Source organism: Leptosomus discolor, chromosome 9 (genome assembly GCF_034619465.1).
Source record: "Leptosomus discolor isolate bLepDis1 chromosome 9, bLepDis1.hap2, whole genome shotgun sequence".
Lineage (NCBI taxonomy): Eukaryota > Metazoa > Chordata > Aves > Leptosomiformes > Leptosomidae > Leptosomus > Leptosomus discolor.
Genome location: NC_141399.1, coordinates 45,663,167 through 45,684,257, shown reverse-complemented (window position 1 = coordinate 45,684,257; position 21,091 = coordinate 45,663,167). Strand labels below are relative to the sequence as shown.

Sequence of the window (21,091 nt, the reverse complement as noted above, 5' to 3'; positions counted from 1 at the left end):
AATACTGCCATTTAATAGCTTTGAAAACAACTTCCCCAAATGGATAAGATTATCCAGTCCTGACACAAGGTCTGTTTCTTTTAAACTCTGAAGGCATGACAGAGAAGAATAGAAAAAATGGATTAAAAACTAGTCGAACAAAATTAGTAGCTCTTAGTAAATACAAGTTTCAGACACCCTCAAAATGTATTTTCTGTATTTATGACATTCACTCAGAATCCAAGGTTTACATGACAGAATGCCAAATACCGAACTCACTGTCAATCCTGTTTACTGACTACTGGTGCCTGTGTGTAGGATTTCTAGGTGAACCTTGGCTGAGGTATCTGTAAAATACAGTTGCAGCCAATGAATTTTGATGTTTGTCAGTGTTTTCCAGCATGGGCACAAAAAGTGTTCATTCTCTACAGAATCTCTAGAGCTCCGATAATTTTGACTCTGCTTAAAGTTTAGATACACCAAGGCAGGCCAGCAGCTACCTCAGCAGATCATCAATATTGCATCAAGTGTGCTGGTAGGGCTCAGTATGAAAAGTCTTTTGTTTGCTTGGCTTTGTCAGAACTGCCAACTGGAAGCCAGCTGTAGGATTTGGTTCTGGGCCATTAATAAGCCAGGACATGATGGTAGTTCAGAGATACGAAGCTGTTAGAGGAGGTGAATGTTAATTTTAACTGCTCTGCAATCCAGTCTGTCACTTTAGCAGGCACAGGATATGGCATTGAGATGGTGCTAAATAATAGCTATGTCCAGAGTACAGAGGGGTGAGTCATGCTCAGGGACAGATGTAACTATAAAGACCGTAATAATGACGCGTGGATAGTGCTTTGGTTGAAGAGAATCTCTTTCGCATTTACAAAAAATACATTATCAAATCCAGCCTGGTAGATACAACCTATGCTTTAGGCATAGATGCTGCAACAGAACAAATCCAGAGCTGACCAAACCTACCAAGGGGATATTTCTCTAAATTAAGTTCTAAGATAGTGTGATTGTGGATTCACAAGTATTTCCACATGGAGAGCTTTCCAGTGAATCAGTTTGTTGTCTGGACAGCGGAGCAATGCCTCCTCCTAAATTACTAGAAGATTTCGTGTGTTTTTTGGCTCTTTGTGTGAGTATCATTTTTTATTTTTAAATAAACCATTACTTTCCTGGTGCCCCATGGAATAGGATGACTTTTGAGGACTGGTGTAAGAATTTCACTGATGTGGACATCTGCCGGATTGTGAATACCTCCTACTTCAGTATCCACAAGACCTGGGAGAAGAAAATGATGCATGGGGCTTGGGCAAAGAATTCAGAGCCCCTGCTAAATCGCTCCGGTGGATGCTTTGATAACAGAGAGACCTTCCTTCAGAATCCCCAGGTGGGAATCTCTGTATTTTGTGAAGTATTGGCGTGTATCCACTTTAGCTAGGGCTTCTGAAGCATCCACCCTATTTAGGAGTTGGCAGTGACAACTTGACAGAAATCTCATTGCCAGTGTCTGTCCTCTGAGAGTAAGCTGGTTCACTGCATGTTTCAGTGATTTCTGTGAAATCTCTTGGAAGAGTTTAGATATTTGTTTAGGACTGATCATGTTTGGGGCTGATGAGTCAGACACACCAGGATTAGTGAAGTCCTGCCTGGACTTCTTTCAGTTTTCCAGCTGTAGAAAGGCAGCAAGTCTGATTTTCTAATGACAGAACTCCATCCACTTAACACCCTTAAACAGCCTGAGGATTTTGTATACTAAGTATTTACTTAGTATCCCTTTGCATGTATCTGAAAGTATCTAGTCTCTTCCCCAAGCTCACCCTCTCATCAGCATGACAGAATTGTCCTTGTCTCATCCTACTTGGTAACTTTCAAGCTATTCAGTTTATCTGTTCATCCATTCTTACTCCATTTCTCACCTCCCTGCCCTTCTCAGTGTTGTACATTTTCATGCCAGCACATGCAAATTCAGGCATAAAACCTCCATTACTGTCAATCAGACCTGGGCACTTACTGCTTTAGTTATTACTTTGAAAATTGACCTTTCTGTTGTTTTGTAATTCACCACATACTTTAGATTAATTAAAGAGGTTCTTGTGTCTGCTTCTCTGCATTTGTATGGGAGGTTTCTGTCTGCATCCCTTGATTTTCATAGCAGGATATTGGAGAAGTGCAGCCTCTGCTGTTCAGACTAAGAGTGAATCTCGAACTCCCAGCTCATCCTGTCATACAGATGTAGATGGAGAAGCAGTTCTTCACTGCTCTGTCTTCTCTCAGTGCCTCACTTCCAGCAGGTGATTTTATTCAGATACTCCCCTGTATGATTCTGGACACATTCCAAGTACTTGTCTAGGTCTCATTTGTAAGCGTTTAGCTCAACAGAGAACAAAATATACATGTTATGGTTGAGTGCAATCCCTGATGCAATGGAAGTTCTTTTTATTCCAGTTTTATCTCTAGGCTGGTTGATTAAAAGGCTCTTAATAGCAGCACTGGAACACATTTATGTTAACTTAAGGCTGTTATAAATTACGTGACACATACTACCATAGTCTAGAGATAATCTCTGTCTGTTCTGCGTGAGTGAAATTCCTGACACTGAGGCCTCCTGTGAAGTTCATCTGTGAAGAGAGGGATTGTGACACTTCCAGTACCTTTAAGATAAGGGAATTTATGCCAAGTGTAAATGTATTCCTACAGCCACCTGCTGATTTCCAGGTTGTTACCCATTAGGACAGCTGAAAGCTCATCAGATCAAAGATCGTCTCAGTTGCATACCTCTCATCAGATCAAGAGATCTCTCTTACACTCCCACAGTTCCCCTTCCACACCTCCATTTGCCCTGGAACACTCTAGGCTATCTGACAAGGTAATGCTGCATATGATTCAACAGGGACAAGAATTAAAATGTGCCCGACTAGGCGTTGCTTCATATTGGTATCTCGCTTTTTAGATGCTCTCTGCAGCAGCTCTTTACAACCCCTAGGACTCTCTTCAGGGTCCTGTGCTTTCTCTGCCACAATGTTGATATAGCACACAAACAAGAGCACAAAGAAGCATTGAATTCATACCAAAAAACAGCGGCCCAAATAGCAAGTAGTAGTTCTGGGGGAGACCAATCTGGACTGTAAATACCATGAACAACTAATGAAGACTCAAGGTTTGGGAAAGTATTGATTTTCTTTCCAATAGTGCTGTGCTTCAGCCAACTCTGCTAGAGGTTGGTGTTTCCTCCGTGTGGGTGTGACCCTGACTGAGACAGTGAGGGTCAGGGGTGAGAAATGGGATGGTGCCTTATTCTGCAGAGCTCTGACCACAGAGGGATGTGAAGTCATTACAGGGGATGGTTCCACAGCACTAACCAAGGCAATTTCAGTATCGACCTCAGAGCAAAGCTCAGTGAGGATTTGCTTTTTTGCAGCTTTTGGAGGAGCAGGGAGGGGGCAGTTGAACCACTGATGACATTCCTCTCCATGCTGTCAGAGAATTTCAGCTTAAATCAGAACGTGTGGTGCACATAGTAGCCAGCTGTGCACAGCCACAGTTTTTGTTTGCTTCACATTTAAAGGTCTTTGAGGATGGAAGAATACAGCATCTGCCTAAACTTGGTGTAAATAGTGTCCTCTTCCCCTGCACTGGTTCTCACACCTCAGATTTGCCCTCTGTATGCTCAAAAGAAACAAAATTTAAAGGAGTCTTTAATAGTGAACAAATTTGAGTGTTTAATTCTTTGTTGTATAAAAAACCACTATCTGACCTTTTTTTTGTCTACTGAAAGGGTACATACTTACTCATTAACTGATCTGGAGGTGATACTTAATAATGTAAGCAATTCAAGTCTGATTTATTGAGATGGGAACTGCTGCCTAAACTTGAAATAAATTCCTTTCATTGGTCTTAAACTCAAGTTGATTCAAGTTTACTTGAAACAGTTTGGATAAAAGATTTGCACGTTAAAGATGCAGGAGTCCTTCTTACCCTTTTTACTGGGCATTTCTAAGACTTTCAGGAAAACTGAGAAAAGTCCAAAATTATCATTCCTGTCATTCTTACAGTAAATAGAAATTGTAGGTGTGTGTTTGGTTTTTTTTTTTTTTAACTGAGATTTGGAAGATTCCTTCCTTTGCAGGTCCTTTGTAAAGGTGTTTGAAATGTACAGGTCCTGTTTAGATATTCAAGTTAAAAGAAGAATCAACAATTATAGAAGACCCCATCTGGAGTCTGTTGGTTTAATTTTTTTATCCCACATGTAATTTATATATATCTAAATAAAACTTAATCTTTTGTCTTTTGCTTTCAGAGATGTTCTCTTCTGCTGCCTCCATAGTTATTTTGTAATACTGTCTCACGCTGTCCTTTATGTGAATTACCTGTTTCAGTGTCTCTGATACTTTTGGTTTAAAGACCCTTATCATTAGCATTAGTCTTCAGCTGTGAGTTGCTAGGAATGTCTGTTATATGGAGAACTCTCCTCACACTCCCAAATGTATTTTGATTTGCCTGCTTTGTATGCATGTATTTCCTTGGAGATAGCTTTATCCTCAGTATCCTAAGGCATTTCTAACAACTCACCCTCTTCTCTCTTCTACTAGTACATCTTTGATGTTGAGAAGACTGAGGACAAAGTGTTGATCTCATTACAACAGGAGGATCGCCGCAAATACAAAAAAGAAGGGAAAGGAGACAGCATCCCAATTGGCTTTGAAATATTCAAGGTAGGCAGCCATCTGCACTCCTGGTTCAGAGTTTGTTCAGCAGTCCTGCTTCATCCTGGCAATGAGATCTTTGGCAGATAGAGGTGTTGATGGAGAGTCACAATCACGACAAACTTATCTACACAGTTGCAGAGAAGCCGGCACTTCTTTATTACAGCGCTGGGAAGCACGGGGATAGCTCCACCTGACGTGCTTCAAAGTTACATCAAAAATTCAACATTTTTATATGCTTTTTCTGCAAAGTCATGATCTTTAACATATTTTAACATAAGCATGCATGTTATGCCCGCTATTAATTTTGAAATTTACAATGATTGGTCCACCCTATTATATGACTTTATTAATATCCCTATACTAATATAGTCATTGGTTATTTTACTGATCAAAATCTCTGATATACAAATTAGGATGGGGAGGATGTGAGAGTCATCACAGCAACATTCCTTTGTTTCTATGGTTTCATCACATAAGAGAACTAGCTGAGAACGTACTATTTCACTCCTTGTACCTGTCTCCCTGCCTCACTGTTCTGTGTTCTGTACAATTTCACAACCTGTAGCAGCTTTAGCTTTGGCCATCTTCACAAGGCCTGCATCTGCTGTCTCTTAGCATAAGTGAGGTTTTGTATATTTCTTACCATAATGTAAATTGATTGGATCAGGAAATTAATATCAGACGTTAGTTGTTCATTAAAAACAATTAAGTTGCTCATTAAAAGCAATTAATTATCAATGAAAAATAATTATCTATTCAAAATTCAGACCTGATTATAACAGAGGCATGATTATCATGGTGGGGTCTGGCTCTCCTCGCAACGTGAGCTTTGCCTATGTACTGCAGTCAGTCACCAGAGCTAACATTAGACAATTTTAATTTAGTTCAGTTCAAACTCTATTGGAACTAAAGGAACATACGTCATTTTTCCCTATTGCAAAACAATTCTAAGTGATTTTCCTACACCAAACTTTGAAGAGAAATGCAAGAAAATAATAACACTTGAAACATGGAGATTTTTTTCTCCTTTTCACTGGAGGCTCCTGCCTCCATTTCATCAGCAAATACAGCCAAGTGAATGAGTTTGAAAAGTCTGCAGTTTTTCTTTTTCCACTTAGAATAAAGAGTCAAGAGTGTTTTCAAAAGTTGGAGTAGTGAGTAGGAAATGAGCGTATGTGAGAAGGAACCAGAGGGATCCCGAACAGTAATTTAATTGCACTCCCAGGGCAAATTAAGTAAAATGAAAACGTACAAACTGAAAGGAGGAAGGCAAGAGAAACAGCTATGCATCTGCTTTTTCACTGAGGATCATGATTTTCTTATCATCTATTGACATAGCTAGTAGGACTACACTGAGTCGATGGCCCTACCCTAAAAAAAAAGTCTGTTTTTAAGGGTCAGTTAGAGTTGCTGAGGTCTGCATCACACCTATTGTTTTGACAATCACCTGTTAACTGTATATATTGAGAAGTGTCATTACAGAAAGTAGCATAATTTGTCTTGCCTTTTTCATGCCTGTATATCTAGTTTGGAAAGGCTTGGAAAAGAAAATCACACCTTCAGAAAAGTATCAGTGCTCTATTTCTGTTCAAGAATTTCTCTGTTTCAGAAGTGTTCTAACTCACTCATTATCATGACTAAAGGCCTTTGGAAGACCATGGCCTAATTTATCTGCAAACAAAAGACAATTACCAGAGAAGAATGTAGGGCTGTCTGTGCCCCCAAGAGCTGCTTAAGAAATAGGTTTATATTTTAACAGTGCTGTGCCAAATACCAGTTCCTTGAAGAGGATGTTAATAGTTAAGCACAGCTTCAAGGCTTAGACCAAAACAGAAATGGTTATTCTGTGGGTTTTGCATTCAGGAAAGGGCAATGGAAGTAGAGCTGTGTGCATCTGGATTGAGAGCCTGCTACGTAAGGCTGGAATGCTCTTCCCTACATGCTAGAGAAAGGAGGCAGGTGAATCTCAGCCTTGTCTAAGATGGCAGTGTAGCTCAGCAGGTGGAGTCCTTGGAGTGTGCACGCATCTCTGAAAGTATTAAAAACTCCACAGCAGCATTATGTGTCTGTTAACAGATGCATGTCTTTGCCGGTCCCAGACTTTCACCTCCACTCTGATGCAGTGAAGTACAGATCAGCATTGCTTAGAAGCCTGTGTGGGCTAGCGCTTGGAGCACTGGCTTGCCCATCAGGACTATCTGCCACAGCTTCAGTGGGTGAAAAACCGTTTGCCAAACCATTTGCCTTTATTGCATGTTGTCCTTGCTGCCCATGAAAGGCTGTGTGATGTGCAGGGAAAATCCTGCCTGGTAGCTCCTGCCTTAATCCCTATACTGCTCTGTGGTGGTAGGTGGAGGATAACAGAAGCTATCGACTACACAAGCTCACTGTGCAGGAGAGAGTGGCCACATCTCCGTACATCAACACACGCACTGTGTTCTTGAAGAGGATCCTTAAACAAGGCCGCTATGTCCTTATCCCAACTACATATCATCCCGGCATCACTGCAAAGTTTATCCTGAGACTCTTCACAGATGTGCCATCAAAACTCAGGTAGGTGACACTCACAGCTACATGAGCTCTTCCCTTGCCCACATTGGCTGCACCTCCTTGGAAATGGTTGCCTGGTTGCCCTCAAATATCCCTGACTCATTAGCTCATATCGCTCCAGAACTAGGCCCTTGAGATGGTCAGGGTCACCTCCAAGAATCTCCAGGTGGCTCACTGGGATTTGTGCATGGTCAGGACACTTTTACTTAGAAACCTAGTGGACAATTCAGTTTGAGTCTTTTGGCCTTTTAGTTTGGCTTTTGAGTTGCCTCCAGTTCTAGGTCAGAACACTGAGCACTGGTGCTTGCAGTTACAGTTGAGTTCTTTGACCATCTCCTTTGAAACCAGAGGTTGTCTGCGAAGGCAAACTAGTGTTTCATGAAATCAGGCCCACTGAATTTTTTTCTTGCTTTGATACTATTTTTCATGATTTAAAGTTTGGGATTTATTCTGCCACTTTTGCTGCCATCTGAAGGGTGACACACATTTGGTTTACTTTGCTCTGCCCTTCTTTGTTTTTATTTTTTAAGTCTGTCATTTCTGTACCACAAACTTCCAAACGGGAGATGAGGAAAGAGTGTAAGTCTCATGTTCTGAAAATGCCAAATTTCCACAAACATGGATTGCTTGCTTAACATTTGTTGCCTCAATTGCTTTTCCCATTATTGTTCAGGGAGCTGAAGGCAGATAAGCCTAAAAAGACATGTTGGAGTCTTCTTTCCGGCTATCCACGCAGAGTCACCCAAATCAAAATTCACTCTGCAGAGGGTTTGCAGAAGCAAGACAGATCAGGCGGTAAGTGTAAAGCAAGCGTGGAAGAGCAGAAGAGGCTTCTTCAGTCCTCTAGAGATGATCTGAGTTGAAATGTAAGCAGACAGAAATTATCCAAACTGAAGATTTATGGGATTTTTTTTCAGCACATTGTAAAATCTGCTCAAAAGGAGAGATCAGATGAGTGAGATGATCCAAAACAGCAAGAGTTATGTCTCATCTATGCTGGTCCAGATGGGCAGTAGTAGCCAGTCCCTCCTGAGAAGCTTTTTGTGGGGACTAGTGAGAAACTCACCTTTCAGAATTACATGTTTTCTAAATGGAAAATATCCAGGGAGACAGCTGAATCACACAAAGTCATCTATTACACTTACCTCAGCAGTGTCATTCATGGCCTTCAGAGCACTTTGTTATTCCTTACCACAAACTTAATAGCACTTCAGGGAGGAAATTATGGTTTTGAAACAGCTGGAGAGGTTAAATGACTTGTACAAGGACTGTGTATCTACAAGTCAAAGGAAGTTCTGAAAGACACTAAAATGTCTTTCTGGCATCTGATGTTGACAGTTAATTAGGAGACTTGTCCGGTTGTCATTTGCTTCTCATTTTCTACTCCTACTTTCTGTCTGTCAGCCTTCTTTTTCCATGACCAGTGCAACAGAAAAAGGTAGACGACACATCCAGCACTGAGTGGTTAGTAGGGAGAAAGCAAAGGAGCAAAGATACTACCATGAAATTGGAACAGGAAACTAAAGAGGTTCCTGAAACATCTGCTGAGTTTGCTCCAGATAACTCTTCAGCTCTCTTCGGTTTAAGATGTGGAGCTCAGTTACATTAACTTCTTGTGGTAGAGAAGGCATTTGACTTAGACCTGTAGTACAGATCATCTTCAGTCTCACAAAGCAGCTGTAAAATTTCTCCCAGCAGTGGGCTACAATTTTATTCCAGTCCCCTTTTCATAGTTATTCCTGGCACCCACTGAGCGGTGACTGAATGTACTTTTTACTGTGAAAGTCAGTTTCTGTTAAATCTGGTTGTCTCTTCAGGGGACAGGAATGTTGGAGGGAAGAGACAGAGAAAATTGATTCAGTTCATTTTTCTTGGTACTTTTCTTGAAAAACAGGAATCACAAACACCTCAGTCAAACTAGCAGTATGGCTCCACGTTCTCAGCAAGTCAGGATGGATGGGAGAGACTGAAGGGGCTGTATGTGACAAGAACAGCAGAGCAGTGCATTGAAGAGGCAGTACATTCTTGTTCTTGCCCTGTGAAGGACATTTTCATTTTAAGTGAGGGTTTTTTTTTTGCTTTTAAAGTTCCTTAAACATTTTTTCTCTTAACATTCCCTGCTGTAAAGCAATAAAAGCCAATTCTCCACCCTTAGCATTTCACAATCTTTAGCACAATTACAGTCTTGACAGGATCATTAAAAACAACTGCCTGCAGCTGCCAAAGACCAGGCGTGAGCTCAGAGTTGTGGGATTTGGTGCATTGTGACACAGACCCTCAGGAATATACAAATATACAACCAATGTGTACTAAAAATTCTAATGACAGCACAGTCCAGATACCTTGAGGACCCAGTACTACCACACATGGTCAGGTTGAGTTGAAGCATCTTCTTCCACTTCGATTTCAGCATCTGGTGTTGGGCTGATGATTACGCTGACAGAACTGAAAAGGTAACCTATTGTGGGAAGAACTGTCTATAGGAAATGGACTCACAGATTTCCTGTTTAAACCTAAGCGAAACTTCTGTTTATTTTATCTGCTGAAAAAAAAAATGCGTAACTGGGTCAAGCGATACTATTTGTGAATTGGTATTGAATTCATCAAGTGGCTGACAAAAAAGTCTAGCATTGTCAACTTTTTTCTGAAGTGTTCCCATTTCCCTGTGTGAAACAATGTGTGAGTTTTATGTTCATCAAAAACATAAGGGGATTTGAACACAAAACATAAATGAATCTTATTGACTTTGACTAAAACTTCACCCAAAAAGTTAAAATATTTTCCTTTTGTGTCAATTTTGTATAAAGCTTTCAGTAAAAGCCTTTGTCTCTTTTCAGCCTGTAGTTCCAAATCTCATCCATTCAGGGGGCACTGAAGGAGGGCTGAGTTACTTCACTTCGGTAGCTTCCCATTATCTTGAATTCTGCTGTGAAATCCCTGTTTGAATCTTTCTTTATTAGCCTTTTTTTTTCCTATAAGTATCTCCAGTTCACAGAGTACATTCATAGATGGTCTTGCAGAATGATGTATCTTATAGCAGCTTCGAAAAAATGAAGTAGGAAGAGTGTGTAAATAAAAAACCACAAAGGCAAATGTGCACTGCTGACATTTGTGCTACACAATAAAATCAAGCTGTGCAATGACCAGGATAACACCATAACTGTCACTCTGCCTGCTAAGGGCACCTTGCTGGGAAATTTTGCAAAGCTCCCGATTGATTACCAGAGTCCATTTTCAGTAGCATAAAAAGCTGGATAGTACGTTTTTCACATTTGGGGTTTTGTTTGGGGTTTTTTTTTGGTAGGTTAAAAGAGTGGATATAGGAGTTCCTTGAAGCACACTGTCTGTCTGGATTGCAAATTTATACTAGAAAGGATTGTGTCCAGGAACATTAAATATCCCATATTCTAAGATTCCTTCCTAGTACTGCCACAAAAGAATGAAACTCCTTGTCATCTCTCGTCTCTTCTCTGGCTTCTCTGGATCCACGTCTGGATCCTCTCCCATGCCTATCTCAAGGAGAAATAGCAGCCTGGCATTTGAAAAAAGACCAGCTTTCTCAGAAGTGAGTCTAGACCCCAAAGTCACACAGGCAGTAACCGAAATACCAGTCTTACCAGCCGCTCTTGGAACATTTCCTGATGTGAACTAGATTTAAAAGTCATCAGCAGCCTCCTCTCTAATCAATACTGTGAGACGAGGGAAGAGGCCACACAGCAGTTGCCATTGGGAGTGACAAGTAAAGGTTTCCTTTCAGGTTAGGCACAGTCAATATGTTTATTCAAGTAGAAAACAGGTAGATTAAGTGGTTGTATTTGCTTGCTGGTAAGAGGACCTCCCACAACGGTTACTCATGTTCTGGTATGAAGGTTGTTGGCCACTTCTGTGTGAGTTGCTGTGTCTTATTATCCGCGCTGCCTTGCACAAGGGTTTCCTGACTTCACCTTCTCATCTGTCAGCTGTGTTCTGCCTTGTCCAGCCACCTGCCTGGTTTGTCACTATCATCCCTAAGCACAGAGAGAAGACAAAACTTGGTGATAAAGGAGGAGGTTTTGATTCATTCTGAAGCTTCTGAGAACTGAGACACGGCATTACATCTCTGTGACAAACTCCTGAAAACATCAGGATGTCTCACTACTCTGACACTGCAGTTGTGCAAAGTAAGAGCAGCCTGAACAGAGATACCTTGTTTTGATAGAGCTAGGATAGAGGGATTTCAGACTTGATTGCACTGTTCTTCACATAAGCCCATCACTGTCACCTGAGAGTTGTGCTTAGCACAAATTTCTGAGTGACTGCTTAAACAAAACTGGAAGAGAATGAATAGTGCATAGCAAGTGCGTACCTGTCCTGCTTCACGAGTGGGCTGTCATCAGAACCCTGCTCCCTGCCAGAGGAGGGTTGTTTAATCTCTCCTTTAAATGTTTATTGGAAAGCTTCTCCTTGCTACTGTCTTTGATCCATTGTCCTGTCTGGAAAAAATAATGGTTAGTTTGCTGTTGTGAAGAACAGTGGATGAATCTAGCTGCCCAGACTCAATTCTGAATGCATACAGGCTGCTTCTCTTGGAACTACCTCTCTCCCAGTTAGCTTGCTCTGAAGTCAATCCAACTACCTGTGAGCCAAGCGCAGCGGCAGGTTTGCAAGAAGATGAGGAAGCACTGTGTGCTTGGAGATTTTCTGTCTCTTGTTTCCAAGTCTGTTTTAAAAATTGCTCTCACTACTGTCTGTCACACTTTTTTCCTCAAGAGCTTATCTTTGAGAACAAACCACGTTTTGCATTTTTAAGTCTTCCCACTGAAATTCCATGTTCCGTTCCCATGTTTAATTGCCTTTCACCACTTCCTTTTCTAAACTAGGTATTGTGATCCCCGCTATGTGACACACTGGTAAGCAGTGAATCTGGTACCTTTAATGGCAGTTGCCTTGGGAGCAGTCTGAGAAATAGAAGGAAGGAGAAGGCAAAAAGCAGCTGGTAAATATCCAGTCAAAGCATGAGAAGGGAAGCAGAAAGAAAATGGAGCAGAGGTGGAGGGAGGGTTTACTGATGCCAGTGGAAAGACTCCCTTTTATTATCTGTATTGCAGGAGAAGCTAAGAGGTATCACAAGAGCAAAGACTCAATGGCAAAAGGCAAAACAACCTGTTGTAATTCCCAAGGCAGTGCTTGTGTCTCAGCACTGTGTCTGCTCTGTTTGGCCCGTGCCTTTTTCCAGTGACTGAATTTGTCATAGCTCTCCGTATACCAGTAAGAGTGATCTAGCTGGAGAAGTGTGGGAATGTTTCTGAGAACTTTTTCTTGAGAACGTTTTCTAGAAAGCCTTTTGTGTTTGGTACAGTGCTGGTGTATGTTAGAACCTCAGTCCAATTCTTAAAAAAAAAAAAGAAAAAAAAAGGTAGCCTTAGACTACTGTGCGTAGATTTCTTTAAGCCTTAGAAACGTCATTACTGTTCCAGTGTTTCTGGCTTTTACAGTTTTCAACTTTTTCCTTTGCACTGTTCTTTCAAACTTCCCAATACGACAGCATGGCCATAGGACAGAGATGGAACAGTTGTTTATACACAATGTGGTGGTCAGGGCATAGCTTGAGTCATATGTGTGCCTGAGAACTGAACCTGGTCCTCCTTCCACTGCCAGGGCAGCTGCCAGTGTAGCAGCTCCAGGGGTTTCATTCCCTGCTCACGGTGAATACTATAATGTTGCTGTTCCACGTTCATAGCCTTTTCTGCATTGCTTTTGTACTCTAAATAATTTGTACTATAAATAAACCAGCCGAGAGCTGCAGAGACCTGGGCCAGCTGTAGCTGAGAACGTCCCTTGTCTCCTCCCACATGTGCAGTTCCCTCCTTTCTTTCTTTCATTCTGGAATTGGAGCCAGTCCTCCCAATAAAACTGACCATTCATGAGGCTGTGCTGTGCCTTTCCTGTTCCTCTTCTACCTCCTTCTTTTTTCTTAGCTCTTTCTGAGGATTTGGATCTGTTCCTTTCAAATGTTAGCTTTCCTTTTCCGTTCACTTACCAAGTCCCTTCATCCAGCAGATATGCCCTGTTACCTCTTTAAGCTCTGTGTCCTTTCCCCACCCCTTCTTTATGCCCTTTAACTCTTAATTACTGTGAATGATCAGATGCTGCTTTGCTCTTTGCCTTCAGCCAAAGTAGTTGACACCATTTCATGCAAGACCCCATTTTATTCAGATCCATTTTCCAAATCTCATTGCAAAGGGGAAGCTTTTCCATCGCTGATTACACAGCGTGGTGCCGCCAGCGCCCCAGAGCTAAATCCACACATTCAGTGGCACAGAAAGTAATTGCCTATCAGAAAAGCCAATACATTGCTACCTGCGATGGAAAGCGTGAGATGGTAACAGGGTGACAGCCTGTTACCTGTCTGGCCAGGTGTAATCACAGTGCAGCATACGGAAAAATCTGTTTCTGTCTCGGAAGTGGAAATAGCTCAGTGTGTTTCGGACGTTTCATGGTTTGTTTGCAGGAGATGTTGGTCCATTCCTGCAAATGAGTGACGTGTTTGAGGAAAATCATCCTGGATATGAACTGTTAAAAAGTTAAAGCTGCCTTGAAATTACACTGCATTATGGCTTTGTTCCAGTGGTGGCACTTTCAAGTAGATGGTGACAAAACGTGTAAGAAATGATCACGAGTCTGAATTACAATTGCACATGTTCAGTGGGTTTATTTAAAATCCGTATCTAAAAAGTAGGAAGGTGTGGAAAAACAGATATGCTGTCATTAACAATAGGAATGAACAGAAATAGTTGTGTTGAAATACAAAAAAAATGGTAGTGCCTGTGTTTAATTAAAAGTTAATTACGAAGTGGAATGGTCCATTCTATTTGAGGATGTTTCCAAACCGGTTCGTGCTCCCTACTGGAATGGAAAGAAAATACCAACATTTATAACAAAGTAAAAATGGTCAGTGTAAAAACAACAAAGCATTTCTAGAATGTTGAATAACCTCAGTGGGTTACATGTGATTAAAGTGTAATTTAAAACATTAACTAGGACCTATAATAGATACAAACATGTTGTGGTAACATAAACTTTGAAATTACATCAGTCCAAATGATAGAACCAAATTGTCTCACGTTCATGGGAATGAAATGAGAAACGGGGGAGGATTTGCTTTGAGAGCTTCCCACAAAACTTCACTGAAACCAGTGCGGTTCCTACAAAATGTTTTTGCATTTTGACAGTATTTTACTTTCTGGAAGAGAAACTACTTCTTGAAAACTACCTCCTAACCCTAATACTTGTTTCAGAATGCAGCAGACAGCACTTTCAAGCTAGGCAGTCTAAAGGTGGGCACTGAGATGTGCGTTCAGTGATCTAAAAGCAGTTCTGTGCAGTTCCTGCCCTTGCCCTCCATAGGAGTTGTGGATGATGAACAGGTTTTACCTTCCATTTTGGCCCAGGCGCCCAGAACTACATATCAGATTCCGTATGCACAGATGTGTTTTGGCTCTCACATCTAGAGCAGTGTTGGGGAGCTTAGAGTTTCACTTTGAAGTCTGTCTGCTAGATAAGCTAGGGGGATGCACAGCAAGGGAATGTGGAAAGATCGCCGTCCCAGTCTAGGAGTGAGCTGGTTTCACAGCAAATGGTGTGCTTGGTTTCCAGTTGCGAGCATCCAGTTGTTACAAGGATGAGGTGTTTCACCTCTGCTGGTGATGGGCAGCTAGCAGTGGGTGTGACGTGCTCTGGAGCCCTGTTCCTGTGCTCAGTGGCAGTGGTGCTGCCAGGCACAGGATGGGATTGCTTCTGCTGGGTTTCTGGGCAGGTCTCAGCTGCCATTCTGTGTCCTAAGAGCTGTGCTGCTGACTGTGTTTTAGGAGCAGATCCCTATGTGCTTATCAAGTGTGAGAACCAAAACTTGCGCTCTCCTGTGCAACACAACGCGACCAGTGCCATCTTCAACACACAAGTGATTTTCTACAGAAAGAACATCGACAGTCCTATCATTGTCCAGGTGAGATAAGCCACACAGGGCGGGCTGCCAAAGCCAGGCAGGGGAGCACAACAGCATCACTGGGCTTGATGTGTGCCAACTCTTCCTTCATGTGACTGATAGCCAGGACAGAAGTGTGAGAACCTCTACTCCCCTTACTGGGCTATGCCTGGAGCTGTTCAGCTGTTCTACTGACTCTCTAAGTCTACGTCTCTTCCATAAAACAGCAACTGATGACGCTTAGGGATCAGACGGCACATTTCATTCCAAGGCTTTGAAGGAATTTACAGAATTACCTTCTGCCTCATTTGGTACCTGACGAAACAGAGACAAAGAAAAGCCACGTGTTGTCCAGAGTCAGTGTTTGAAATAAAACCAAAACTATGGCTACTATTAAGGAGCTTTTTACCCTGAATTATAGTCCTGTGGGAACTAGACCGCACTGGTTACCTCAGCACTAGCTGGAGAAACAGCTTTGTATTATCTGAGGCAGTCCAGGAAAACTTGGGGAGAGTGGAACAGCATTTCAGTTTGATACACACAGTTGTTTAGTATTAGACAAACACTAAGGACTATGTTGTCTTCATCAGTGTAGGGAGATCTTACAATGAATCTGTGAATCAATTCACTGTGGCATGTAAGTGCCAGGAATTGAAATAGCTTTATAGCACCGTGTTGCAGGAAGAGACACATTTCTGACTTTTCAGTGCCTAATGCAGTGCTAGTGCGTAGTATTCCTGTGCCACAGTACCCCTCTGAACTAACAGGTATCTTCTACAAATATTATAAATAGAAGGAGGATGATAGCAGTGTTATCCCCCAAACCACAGACTGTAGTTATGGGTTAGAGGGAGCTGATACAATAGCTGATAGAACATGGTCTGTGCTCTTGGCATGTGCAGGATTGCCTAATCCTTAGTAAAGATATTTGATTTACACATGGGACTTCACCCCATCTCTCTACAGTATGCAGCTCAAACACTTGGACTTTTCCAGGATAACTGAAAGTTAGATACTAATGAACTTCACAGACCAAAGACTGGCATGTGAGACTAGCAGCAAAACCCACTATTAACACCGTTTCAAGTCCTGCTTGCTATATGCCCAACCCCATTCTGCCTAGCAACAAAGGACGTGTCTGAGGACTCCAAAACCACTGCCGTCCCTTGCTCTAGCAGCGTGGACCTGGCTCTAACACAGTCAGAGGAAAGACACTGCAGAGGTGAGCACAAGGAGGCAGAGTAGCACAGACAGGCTGATGGCATGTCAGTTTTTACTGCTGATGAGCTCAAATAGGTAATTTTTATTCCTCTTCTAGGCAGGCTGTGACCTAGAAAGCATATTTGCATAGTGTATGTAAATGAGCATGCAAATCCAGAGTCTCCCACATGCTCTCTAGACAATTAGCTCAATTTAGAAGTATACCCCCTCCTCACTGCTTTTTCAAGGGGTTAATGCGGGTGACCCTCCTCCAGCACAACCCTTTCAGGCGGAGTGTGAGAGAAGCACTACTTCATCTGGGTTTATTTCTGTTCCCTTGTCTCTAGGTCTGGAACAGCAACATCTTGTGTGACCAGTTCCTCGGACAGGCAGTGCTGGCAGCTTCACCCAGTGACCCCAGAGAACAGCAGACTCTGCAGCTCCGAGGGAGAGGCAGACGAGAAGCAGCCGAGGTGCCAGGTCACATCACCGTCAAGGTTTTTTCCAGCGATGACCTCATGGAGCTATGAATACCAAAGCCCCGCAGAGCCAGACAGAGCTGTCACCTCGCAGCAGGGGGGCTTGTCTGTGCTTTCTGTGTGAATGACTCGGGAGCAAAGGTTGCAGATAATCATAATCGCTTTAAAAAGAAAAAGCCCTCTAACTCTCCACATTATCATGGATAATGGGGAGAGAGGCTTTTAAAGAGGCAAAAGTACATATTTATACATATATATGTTCATGATATAGTAAATGCAGAAGAGGGGCCAAACTAAACATTAGCAGATAAGCTCATTATGATGTGCCCATCTTCCCCAGCAGCATCTTTCAGGAGCTCTTGGCACATAAGCGCACGTGACTCTTCGCACAGGTTCCCAGCACATTGTCATCTGTTCTCAGCAGTGGGACTGGCTGCAGGAATGGCTGCATCTCCATGGTCACGTACCAGCAGGTTGGTGGGGCAGCAAGCACAAGGTGGATCCGCATTCGCAAGGTGGAATCTTTGTTCACTGCCAGTATTTAGGGGAACTTTTTTTAAGCTTTGATTGGAATTTTTTTCCCCATATAAGTACACAAAATTCTTGAAAAAAATTTAATTGTTATTGCTACCGATCAGATGTTTCTGTTCCTTGGTGAAAATGTCATTACTCAAGGAGTTCAGTCATAGGTCATAGCCTTAAGACCAGACATGCCAGGGCAACATAAAAATAGAAGGGCAGGTCTTGCAGTGCCTATTTGAACACCATAGCAACTAAGAGCTTTGCCCGCATAAAGGCTCTCAGACTGATTCTTTTTCTTCTTTTCTCCACCTCAAGCTAATGACTCACAAGTTTGGTATCTTTGGCCAAGAGAAGGGCATCTCACAATTCAGCTGTGGTTTTGCTCAGAGGACAAATTCAGTAATGGGAGCCTCCTTGCTGAGGAGGCTTTGTTTAAGCCACATGATGCAAAAAATGGAGTAACACTCCCTTGGCTTCATTAGACGTGATGGGTAGCACCAGACTGGAAGAGGACAAAATTAGTTCATTACAGGGATGGGTTTGTAAAATGATTCACTCTTGAAATTTTGCATCAGTTTATTGCTGACAGAGCTGATGTCTTTGATGAAGTTTAACTTGGGTATAATGGAGGACAGCCACAGATACTGTTTCACATTTCCTTCAAAGCAGGGTTCCAGTACAAACGTTCTTTTAACTTTTGCATATAGCCTGGTGGCAGCATTTCCTCACAGCAGACATTTCTGTGTGGTCAAGCTGTGCAGTGATTCTGCAATGTAAGAGGCTCACTGTGTTAGAAATGCATTTTATATGGTTGCAAATTCTTGTCTTGAAAGTGAAGCTAAAGGATGACTATTCTGCCTTCTGTACAGCCAGGAAATTTGGATGTCTGTGTACCTCGTGACCACTTCAGCCATCTTGTGCATTTTTTTTTTTAATTTACAAAATGGCTCTCAGTAGACTTAATGTTTTCACAAAAAGTTTTGAAATCTCCTCAGGGCTCCAAAAGGATCATTGCTGCAGTAGGAAAATGCTTTCTCTGTCATCCTGGAGATGGAATGTAAGGCTATGAATTATATTATACTGCCATCAGCTTGCATGCATGGACCAAGTACCTAAACCCAGCTCTCTTTTTAAATAGCTTGAGCTCAAGCCATCTTGCACGCAGAGCACTTTCAGACATGAACTACATGCAGTTGACAGCCCCACAGACAAGTGTGCTTCTTCTCTGTAAACTCACAGCTTCAGAGTTGCTTACTCTCAGATATGTCTGTAAACTGCAATTATTTTTTTTAAAAAAAAAACCATGCTTTTTCATACAGACCAGAGCTTGAGCAAGCCACACAGGGAACCACAACCCAGTCCGAGCTGCTTCGCTTTTCCTCACTCACTATTTTATGCCATGGTAGCCTCTTCTGAGCAGCGTGGCACAACGAGTGACAGCATCCTGTTGGCACTCCGTCACTGTACAGGTGGAGAGCGAGCACCATGCTGGTGTTCTGGCGTGGTTAAAGCCCCGCACTGCAATTCGTAGGGCTGCAAGTCATGCAGGAGAACACACCAAGGCAGAGCAGCACAGATCATGTCATATCACTCCCAGTTCAGACAGCCTCCAGGGGCTGTTCCGTATGAGATGGGTGCAGTAAGGAGGGGTTGGCTTGACCTTGACTGATTTGGGTCAGTGTTTAGCCTGAAGAAGGTTCCTCTCAGATCAGAGATTGCACCCAGCACTTTCCCTTCTGCACACTGAGGCAGGAGACCTGAAGCTTATGCTCCCTGGCCCAGTACCTGCCTGATCCAAGAGCTCGCCTGAGCTCACAGAGGGCACAAAGCCATCTCGCCTCCGATCTGGATGGGGGTCCCTTGGCTGTTACCTCTGAGCCCTGCAGTCCTGGCCTCCAGCTCCCAGCACCACCACTCCACTGCAGCAGCTGTGCAAGGGTCGTCCCTAGGGTCAGCAGGGCAGAAGGAACTTGACCAGCAATTCTTTGTTGTGTACAGCCTGACAGGGAGGGAAATCAGGGTGGAGTAGGTAAATGTGAAGATTTTACCATGTGCTGAAGGCAAAGCCAGCTCCGCAGGCTTTTAGCTTACAGGGGAAGATGATGTTACATGTTTGAGAGAGGATTGCCTTTTCAGACACAGGAATTTAAGATCAAATGTTACCAGACCTGAGCAGTATTTTTTTTTTAACAATTAATAATAACTGGGAAAAGAAGGGATTGGGGGGGGGGGGGGGGGGGGGCGGGGCGCTGCATTTATGTATGCACTTGGGCCACCTTCACCAGAGAGTTTTGGCTGCTTAAGAGGGAAATAGTTGGAAAAAGTTTAATTTCAACCTTTCTTTACTTTTCAATATGAAATGACCTAAATAAAAAGTTAATCAAAAATGTGTTTGGTAATTTCTGAAATTAAACAGTTTCAGAAATGACATTTTTTCAGCTTGCTCGAGAAGCAAAACGCATCTCGGCTGTTCACTGCACAGTTCTCTCCCCTGCCTGCCTTTTCCTTCACAACTGCTCCCCACTTTCCCCGGAGCAGTTCCCAGCTCATCACGGTCCCCATCGCACTGTAGCCTTCCTTGCTGTCCCTCACCCTGAGGAAGGCCAAGCCCCGTCCCTGGCTGCACAACAGCGGTGCCTCACGACTCCTGCTCGACGCTGCGCTGTGGTTCGGAGCCGCTCACCAGCCCTCAGCTGCAGGCAGAGCGCTGCAGTTGACCTCGAACGCCTTCGGTTTCAGTGAAGCCCAGCTTCTGCCCTCACGGCTGCGTTCCCATTCCCTTTCCCTCCTCCCCCATCAGGGCGAGCTCTGGGAACCCCCGGGACGCTTCCCCCCGTTAGGCTCAGGCTGACGCTTACCCGTCTCCTCCGGCACCCCAGGCCGGTGCCCTCAGCGGGGAACGCTGCACTGACCTTGCCGAGCACAGCGCACAGCGGTGCTGTCGCGGCTGGAAGAGCTCCACTCCACCCGCGGCTTTGCTGTCTGTCTCAACGAAATCCTCGCTGGTTCCAGTTCTCGCCCTAGGACGGCTGCGGGGCAGACACACAGCCTGACTCCCGCGCCATCCCCTGCCCGCGGATGCAGAGGCGGTCGCCGAGGTCGACGGTGAGCAGCCAGGCCTGCAGCTGCCAGCCAGCGTTCGGGAGCGGCGCGTTACCGCCTGCTGCAGCTTCGGGGGAAAGCGACCGGCTCTGTCGGTCCTGCTGGGGCAGCACCGCCCATAGCGGCGGCGAGTTAGGAAGGCTGAAGGGCTGTTCTACGCCACAGGAGTCGGCACGAAGCCCGGCACGGCCTGGGCGCCACAGCCCGCGCCTTTGCATCGCTCCTCCGCCCCAGGCCACCCAGGCTGGCGCTGCCCGGACGCGGCACACGCCGTGCCGGGAGAAAGACCCAGCGGCCGAGCCGAGCCTTCGGCTGCTGCGAGCCGCCCCACAGCAGCGCGACCCCTCCCCGCCGCCCGCCCCTCGCTGCCCGGTCGCCGCCGCTCCCTCAGGCCAGGCTCCTGCCGGGGACGGCCCCCGGGTCGGCGGGGCAGCGGCAGGGCGGGACGGCGCCGCCCGCTGCCGTGAGCGCCCGTCACCGCTGGAGGGCGCCCGCGCCCCGCGCCCGCTCCCGCCCTGCCCGCCGGCCCTGGCGGGAGGGGGGCGGCCGCCATCTTGCCCGTGAGGCCCAGCGGGGCGGGCTCTGCCCAA

General features: G+C 44.2%; 1 protein-coding gene across 1 annotated transcript in view; it reads left to right on the top strand.

Moving 5' to 3' along the window:
- Positions 1-16,928, top strand: part of CAPN6 (calpain 6) — a 54,820-nt gene extending 37,892 nt beyond the window's left edge. The window contains exons 7-12 of the mRNA XM_009956673.2: positions 1,171-1,366; positions 4,569-4,691; positions 7,036-7,238; positions 7,909-8,030; positions 15,083-15,219; positions 16,746-16,928. Coding sequence (XP_009954975.2) covers positions 1,171-1,366; positions 4,569-4,691; positions 7,036-7,238; positions 7,909-8,030; positions 15,083-15,219; positions 16,746-16,928 — 964 coding nt within the window. The remainder of the gene's footprint in view (positions 1-1,170; positions 1,367-4,568; positions 4,692-7,035; positions 7,239-7,908; positions 8,031-15,082; positions 15,220-16,745) is intronic.
- The last annotated feature ends 4,163 nt before the right edge of the window (positions 16,929-21,091 follow it).